The 9195-nt window shown below is 42.5% G+C and overlaps 1 protein-coding gene across 1 annotated transcript in view; it reads left to right on the forward strand.

Moving 5' to 3' along the window:
- The window catches only part of pik3r5 (phosphoinositide-3-kinase, regulatory subunit 5), a 40452-nt gene extending 38118 nt beyond the window's left edge, over positions 1-2334 (forward strand). The window contains exons 17-18 of the mRNA XM_056280353.1: positions 507-622; positions 1046-2334. Coding sequence (XP_056136328.1) covers positions 507-622; positions 1046-1193 — 264 coding nt within the window. The 3' untranslated portion in view covers positions 1194-2334. The remainder of the gene's footprint in view (positions 1-506; positions 623-1045) is intronic.
- Positions 2335-9195: the final 6861 nt, after the last annotated feature.

The following is a 9195-nucleotide window of genomic DNA, read 5'->3' on the forward strand; positions in this document are numbered from 1 at the left end:
AACTCCTCACTGTCAAGTGAAAAGAAACGGTTGGCGACACCACATGTATCGGATGAGGCATGTAGTAGTCTGCAGCCCTCCCTGGATCAGCAGAGGGGGTGGAACAGCGACCAGGATGGCTTGGAAGAGTGGGGTAATTGGCCGGATACAATTGGGGGGAAAGGGGGGGATCCACAAAAACAATTGGGGAGGAAAGGGGGGGGGTCCACAAAAAAAAGATTTTTTTTTTCTTATTGGTTTCTCATGGTCATAAATATTGATTCAAGCGAGTCTGGTCGCATCTGAAATTACAAAAATGTTCAGTGCCATCACACAAAAACTTCAGTTCAGTGCCATCACACAAAAGCTTTACCACAAATTTGAAGGGAAATGCCAGCCATAAGATTTTTTACACAGTTCGAAAATTTCACTTTGTGACGTTTGAAAGTTTCCAGGGGGCCCCAAATGGTTTTTGAATGATTCATCTTTGGATTTAAAGTTTTGTAATGTTTTCTTCTCACCCGCAGCAGCTGAGTGTGACCGAAGTGAAGGTGGACAAGGTGCAGGTCAGTGGTACTGGCAACACAACCTTCGCTGTGTGTCTCGACCAAGACGAAAAGAAGATCCTGCAGAGTGTCACCAGGTGTGGATGGATGACAAAGACACTGACTTTACATACACCGCGTAGAGGAAGACAGGAGCCACCACACATATTAAAGTCTCCACCTAAACTAATAAATGACACTGTTTTAGGTGGAGCTCGTCCCTCTAAGTGGGGTGGCCATTGTTCCCCCGATTAGAGGGAAGTGGGTGGGGTAGGGTGCTGGTATATGCACACAAACATATGAGGAGACAGTTATAGAAAAAAAAACCTTTCACCAGCTATAGAAGTGAGATTACAAGATAATTAGGCAAAGACACACACACACACACTCACACACACACATACAAACATGGGAACAATTAGACACTGGCACACACCAATGCACATACATAAGCTAGCCACAAACTCCCTCAGATGTGTTGTTATTTCACTGACCTACTTATCCCTCTGTGTCCCATACAGGTGTGAGATATCAGTGTGCTACAAACCTGATAACTGTACTGGCTGGAGCCAAGGCAAAATCCTCTCCTCGCAATCTCAGTCTCTCCACTCCACCTTCTGCTCCCTCCTCTGTCTGCCCATTGTCACATTCAGCGGGGCACTGCCCTAAAACACTTGCCTCGCCCCTGGATGGTTTGATATCAGTCTTTGCTATGCACATAAAAAATGCGTTTACATCTGAGGGGATGTTCCCATCTTCCTGTACTTCCTGGTTTCTTATATCATGGGTCCCGGCCCAAAGATGGACTTTGGGTTTATTTGGTTGCCATATGATACTGTAAAAGCAATATGTTTTCAAAGTTCTTCGGTCCTAAAATGAAACTGAGTGTAGTTGATTACAGGATCCAGGATATGTGCAAAGGTTTAAGAACTGTGGCACTACAGTACTCTGCTCTGGACTGGTTATATACAAATCATACTCTCCGATTTCCAACATGGAAACTTGACATTTGTTGTCATACCACTAATACACTGGGGTTTATATTGGATTAAGGGATTTGGGTCAATGAGACGACGTCTGAAAATTAATGAGTAAATTATGTAATTATATTGTTTATAATATATTGTAACCTGTGACCTTTTGTAAAGAAACAGATTTGCATTGTAATATTTTTTACTAGGTGCTGCCCTTTACTGCTAAATCAGTGGGACGCCTCAGAATCCAACCGATGTTTATTGAGTAATACTGTTGACCACTAGGGGGCACTGTAGACATTCCCTTCGTTTGCTAACCGTCACTGTGCAGTCTTTAATTACCTGCTGATTTTACCCATAATACATGTAGATAATCTTGTAACCAATATTTCATCGGAGTAATATATGGAAAACATATTTTTTCATTATAATGCAAAAGCATCAGATGCCTATAGTCAGATTATTGTCAACAAGACCTTGGTAAATGGAAAACTTAATCCGAATATTTAAACGATTTATATTTTACTGAATAAATGCAAGTTAAAACGGACTGGTTGTCAGACTAGGAGGAAACCACTAGTTTTGAAGGTTTTGTTCGATTCAAGCAGTTGATGGGACATTTGGAAACCGTATTAATGTCAAAATGTCACGGTACTTTTTTTAAATCTTTTTTTATAACCAACAGGCACCATTTGCCCTCTCCGTGTCGTGTCACTTGTGTAGCAAATGCTCTGTAAATACGTTACGTCCAATTTGTGCAATGCATACTTTGTAAAAAAAAAAAAAAAAAAGAAAAGAAAAGAAAAAAGAAAGAAAGAAAGAAAGAAAGAAAGAAAGAAAGAAAGAAAGAAAGAAAAGAAAAATAAATCTACATTAAAGATATTTCGCATCGGCTGGAACTTCGACCTTATTTCGAGACGTACACTGTGATGTTGCACGACGTTGCGCGGTGTTATTGAACCCGTCGGTGTAAGGGGGAAGATGCGGGCTTTTTCCTAACGCTCAATCGGAAATAAGTGTTGAAAGTGCCAAATGTAAAACCGCTGGCTCGTATCGACCGCTTCTCGACCAGTCACAGTCGCTAGTGTGCCATTGGTTTGACGGCAACCTCCGCACTCAACGCCGTACGTGCTTGCAAGTGGGCGTGGTCACGTTTCGGGTTCCACTCAAGCACCGGACAGACTCGTCCGCTGGCGTGCGGTACTTCTCCTTCCGTCTGGCACGAGGATGATAATGGACGCGGGAGCTATTTGCAGGTAAATATTCCAAGTGTGTGACAGTATTTACGACTATATTCAATAACCTCTTCAGCTTTATCCAAAAGGGATAATCAGTTTACAGTTGACTGTTGTGAGCAGATATTCCAAAATGATGTACTGTCAGAGCTGTGGGTTATATGTTCTCTGGTTTTGTATTTTTTTTTAAATGTTTTTTCCAACACTGGTTGATTTGTGGTCATGGAGTGCGTCAGGTGGCGGGGTCCCTCTCTCCAGTGAGTTGGTTCACTGAAACGGACACGATATCCCCCACTGTGGTGCATTTACCACGTTGACCGGTGGTTTAGTGGAGGAGAAGCGCGCCTAAACGCAGTTTACCTACTCATTTTTTATCTGCAGACTACAGGCCTATGTAGTCTGCAAATTTTACTTGCAATTTTTATGTTATTCATTTGCAGACTACTTACAGTCTTGAAATAAATAGATTACCCACCTTACCCACCTTTTTTTTAGGTTAGGCATTAATCTACATTACATATATTCATAACATACATCAACAACAATTGTATCAAACTAAGAATACTGTTATATAGAATAGTGTGTTTCAGTGGGAAAATACATAAATTATTGCTTTTCTGAAAATATTGCCCATGTTACGGTAAACTGGTTTCCCCACCTTTTCGCTGATTTTGACCCATAGATATATGCAATACTTTGCAGTAGTTTCTTACCTAACGCTACAATTTGTTTAAATGATTATTTTTTTGTAACACATGCTGTAAACCAAAGACCTTGGCTCAGCCACCATGCGTGTTCAGACACAACAAGAAGGAAGTTTAAGAAATAGAGATAGGTGGACGGCTGTGTATCCTTTCCTTCTGGGATACCAGCCAGACTTTGATAACAGTGCCTGGTCTGATTGAAGCGTTGACTGTGTGTTGTGTCTGGGTGGAGTCTAAAAGCAGTGGTCTAAAGTTGTATTTCCTCCAACTTCCTTGTTTTAATTTGGGGCTTCCTAATGCCTATTTGGACGCTGGGGGAACCAAGGGGGTGCTCTGTGTGTGTTCCTCTGTGTATGTTTGCCTGTTTATGAATTCCCCCCATGAAATCCAGCTAAATAAAGTTAAATTTAGAAACTTTAGTAGGGTGAATTTTGTCTTACCTTGGATCCAGGCTCGGAGAAACATGCTGCTATTTTTGTCATGAGGGGCTCCACATAAATAGATGGGTGACCTGTAGCCTACATAACATGTGAATCGCTACCCTGAAGCAAAAGGCACTGACTTTATGTCGATCCCAAATGCTGAACATCAGACTGTGTGACTGCTACATACAAAGACCCCACAGTCCGCAGAAGGAGTCAGACACTTGTGGCACATTGGGCCTCATTCATCAATCATCCGCACACACAAATTTGTTCTTGCACATGCATGGATTTTTTTTTTAGCTCCCAAGATTGTCGGACAGTCAGAAGCAAAGCCTGATGTTTATTTGTAAATGCCTTTCCCCTGACATCTATTGTCTACTTCTTGCAAAGAGAAATTCCCCAGCTTGCAAAGACATCAGTGTTAACCAATTGGTGTCTAAATTCAGGGGTTAGCCAGGTTCTACACTGGTCTCTGAGACAAACTTCAGGGCTAAACAATTCCATGAGTGTGTAAGAACAGATTTGTATGTGCATACAAACGATTGATGAATGTCTGTGAATGTTCTCATTCCTCCAGGTCATGTTTATCCAAAGGAATTGAATCGAGTGCAACTGGATTGATGAATGAGCCCCAATATTTGCATTCATCTGGGCTGGGTAACACTCTTGAGTGCTAAGATTTGACTAAATATCCATTGTAAATTCGTAGCTCGAGGAAAAAGGATTTGAAGAAGTCACTTTGAACAAGGAGAGCCGGGTCAGAGGAGTAAGTAGTGGATGACACTTGTGTGAAGTGGCACCAAGTACATACGACAGTTTTACATGCACGCAAATACTTTCTCAACAAGTACTAAATAGCCGTTTGCTGCCATGGAGAGGGGTACTTTCTTCAGAAAAAGATGATGGCGGTAGATTGACAGAGGAGAGCAAAGGAACGCACATATCACTTTGGGTTGTGCTATTGCTAGTTGATGTTTAATACGTGAAATTGTTGTCCTTGTCAAATGTGCAGAATGAGTTTTCTTGCAATAAGGAATTTTAGATCCTCCTTATTATTAGATTTGTCTGCAAATGATTAGGTTATGTACATAGAACTATAATGAGGAGAGATTGATGGCCCAGGAAAGAGTACAGTAAGCCTGAGATCCCCTTGTCAGAGTAAACACACTGACCAATCCAACACTCGAGCCTTTGTTGATGCGCAAGACTCATCTGGCTCAGTGAAGTGTTTGAGCGTTTCAGCTCGACATGGTCGCCTCATTCATTTGAGCCAAGTCCCCTTGACATGATCCCTTTTAAACAAATGTGTAAAATGGAAACGGTGATTACATTCAGGGTTTTTGCTTTATAGTGGGGAATAGTGGAGAATGCGAACACTACATATACATGATAATGCTAACAGTCAAAGGAGGAACTTGATAAAAGTCCTCCTGTCATTCAAATAAAACTACTTTTCAATTTGATTTAATCAGTTTCATCAGTTTAACTACTAAATAAATTGGTCTAGTTTATGATGTTATCAGAAGTTCATTCTTCCTAAGATGACTTGGAATGCAACTCTTTCCCAAAACTGTCTAAAAAGAAAAAAATTAATTTCTGCAGCTGCAAAGTGATGCAGAGCTGGTCCCATATATGCTTGCTGGGCAACGAATCTGCAGAAAAGCTGACCTCAGTTTTTACATGGAAAATCTCCAATGAAGCCATCCTGTAATAGCTGTTATTTCATGTACTGACTGCAGCATTTAGGATGCACTCAGCCACAGGCTCTGTTGCTGTTCTCAGAGACTGTTCTTAAGTCAGACGACATGCTTTTTTTCTGCCTTGTGAGTGATTTAAAAAAAAAAAACACACACACACACGCACACGGCCACACTTCATGCCAGAGATATGTGGCAGTGTTTCGGGAGACGCTGCCCTCATCATGGCTGAGACATTATTTTGTGTGTGTGTGTGTGTGTGTGTGTGTGTGTGTGTGTGTGTGTGTGTGTGTGTGTTTGTTTTGCTGGTGCCACTATGACGCACCAGGCCTATCCTGTGCTCGCAGCAGTCAAATTGCTTTACACCCAAGGACCTTTTTTGAATGTCTACTACATTACCGTTGGGTAATTTTGCCCACAGTAACTAAATATGGCCTGGAGTGTGGTCACACTGGCATTTCAGACCAATGCCCAATGTTCCTCCCGCACTTTTAGCCTTTTCATCACCGTGCCTAGAGACAGTGTTTGTTTTTCCACAAACATTAGTTCTCTCATATCCCTGTGCAGCCCAGTCAAAGAATGTCTCAGATAAAGCACGTGTAATACACACGTGGTTACGTTGGTGACACATTGAGACACAATCATGTTGATTGTTCTTAGTAACATGTTAGTTTATGGCAGACTTGATCAAATATATTTCCATCTTATAATGTGCTACGGGGCAAGGCTGACCTCTAAGTGTCCGTCCCCGCCCAGAGGTCTTACATAATAATTCATATATTTCTCCCTTTCATGTTCTTTTACATCATTTGTCTCAGTAATCACCACTGCCTGGTGTTCAATGTATAGTGCTTATGCATGTATCTAAAATAATGTGCCTTTATCCAGTCAGTTTTTTTTTTCTGTGTTGTTTTTGTGGGACTTTTGAGATCCTCCCCTAGACCTTCAGAAGTTGGATTGCTGTGTAACCTGATAGGGATGTTATTGGCATTGCTATTTTGTTTAATCAGTCAGATTTTGATTTGGCCCCGTGAGACAGGTTCTTTCAGATGCCAATGCCTTCTAGCTGGCCAAACAGTGAAAGAGAAGCAATTCTGCTAATGACAGTGAGCTAAACCTTAACTTACACAGTAACCCCATTAGCTTGCTCATAAGCTAGTTACAGTAAACAATAAATAATTGTATTGTATATGATTATCCAAAATGATTTTCCCCAAAAGTGACATAGTACGTGGGAGGATCACACTATTCCCCCGGTTCCCCCTCCCCCCTGAACAGGCGCCCCGACCTTCCAAAGGAGGCGCTACTAGTGCAGCGACCAGGACACATACCCACATCCGGCTACCCACCCACAGACATGGCCAATTGTGTCTGTTGGGACGCTCGACCAAGCCGGAGGCAATAGGGGGATTTGAACCGGGATCCCCATGTTGGGAGGCAACAGAATAGACCGCTATGCTACCCGGACGCCAAAAGTGTGATTGTTTTTACTTGCTGCTGTTAAAATATGGAGGGATTACCTGGAATGATACTGTAGCCTATAGACCTCTATGGTGACATGGTCTGTATAGGATTTGAAAGTGTTTTCTGTACCAGAGGATATTGTTGAGGGCCTAGCACCAGAGGCGTTGTTAGGATCTTGAAACACTGAGGGCTTAACCCAGCCCAGAAATCTTTAGATTATCACCCGATAATTGCACCATTTTCAAGTTATTTCAGAGTAAAATGAATACAAGATGTGAGACACTGTGCTCTACCAAACGGTTGTGGTCAGGTGCGTAGGCTGGCCTTCACAACATGAAATCGAAATGAACAAAATGAGTGTAATCTGAGTTCTCATTCAACTAAGTTATTATTTTTATTTTCAGAAGCAGGAGTCAAACCCGAAGAAAAAATACGAGCCTTGAAGCAGTTATATGCTAGATTTTATGTTGCCGATGCTTTGTTCAATTTTGAAAACCTTGTTCTCATAGCTTCTACTTCTATGGTGTGAAAAGGGCTCCCTCTGAACTGTGACAAACTGTGATAACTCTGTGTCTTATCAGTGTATCTACTCTCTTCTTCTTCACCTCTTTTGGTGTCTCATCTGTCTGTTGGCCTCCTCGTCTCCTCTGTTCTATCCTCTTGTTCTCCTCTCCTCTCTCCTGTCCTGGTCATTACAAGGATGCAATCAGCCTATATGCCAACCAAATCTCTCATTTTGTGATGTGATGATTAGATCATAAACACATGTTTTTTATCAATTTTTTATACATAGACTTAACCAGTTGTATTTGCACACACCAACCAATATCAGATTATACAAAAGCAAACCATTAATGCACTATTCCATCCCATAGGGGCTAAATAGGCATCAGAGCTCATTATTCCATATGGGCTGACAGTCACACAACACAGCAACACTACTGGATGCCAGCTACAGGCCAGTATTCAATGCAGCAACAGACGTACATTAATCAGGATTCTGTTGTTATTTATTAGTACTTACTGCAGTGTAATCAGTGGATTCTGTGCTCTCCATCTGATAACATCCATCTATCTTCACAGCCTCATCCCTTCCTGTTGTGCTCTTCTTGCTCTTTCAAGTTCTCTCTCTCTCCGTCTGTCTGACTGTCTGTCTGTCTGTCTGTCTGTCTCTCTCTCTCTCTCTCTCTCTCTCTCTCTCTCTCTCTCTCTCTCTCTCTCTCTCTCTCTCTCTCTCTCTCTCTCTCTCTCTCTCGCTCTCTCTCTCAAGATAGTATTTGGATCCATGAGAGAAACACACAAAAACTGTGATTGGTCCGCTTGGTAGCATCGCGTTTCCTCCTACGCTTTACCGGCTGCTTCTTCTTCTTCATCTGCTCCAACATGATCCACCCAGTTTCAGTCGCCATTGTTTGAAGCGTACAAAGAAAACTTCTACTGTCTATGAGAAACTCAACACAGTGGCACAGAAACCCCCAATTAGTCGTTTAGTGTAATTGCAGAGTGACACAGACACATCAGCCCACAAGTATGAATGCTCACAACAGCGTAGGCCACTTGCATAGGCTACAGCATAGGCTCTGCACAGAAATCAAATTTAAACGTATGACATAACTGTTGCGAAGCGGGTACTGTGTATGTGTGCGCGCGTACATGTATTTGTCTTACAGTAGAAATTACACTGTCCCAACCGGCACATTAATGGGAAAATCTGAATTTCAGAACACCCTCACTGAACAGTCGAGCAACCACGTAGCACCAGCAAAAAATTTCTGGCACCGCCACTGATGAAGAACAACGCAGAGTTGGCCTGTACACTGGGATGTGTTCTGGCAACTATGGTCAGGGGGTGTACACTTCTGGTGTCGTTGAGCCGGGGCAGGAGGGGCCAGCTTTGAATGTTGTCTTTGCAAACCGACAAGTCCTACCCATTCTACCTTTAAATAGAACAGAAGTATGTTTGACAACAGAATGGGCACTGTATGCATAGGGCTCATCTCATCTCATCTCATCATCAGCTGCTTCTCCAGGGTCCGGTCGCGGTGGCAGCAAGCTAAGCAGAGCACTCCAGACACCCCTCTCCCCAGCAACGCTCTCCAGCTCCTCCTGCGAAATCCCAAGGTGTTCCCAGGCTAGATTGGACATGTAGTCCCTCCAGCGAGTTCTGGGTCT

Source organism: Lampris incognitus, chromosome 5, assembly GCF_029633865.1.
Source record: "Lampris incognitus isolate fLamInc1 chromosome 5, fLamInc1.hap2, whole genome shotgun sequence".
Taxonomy (NCBI): domain Eukaryota; kingdom Metazoa; phylum Chordata; class Actinopteri; order Lampriformes; family Lampridae; genus Lampris; species Lampris incognitus.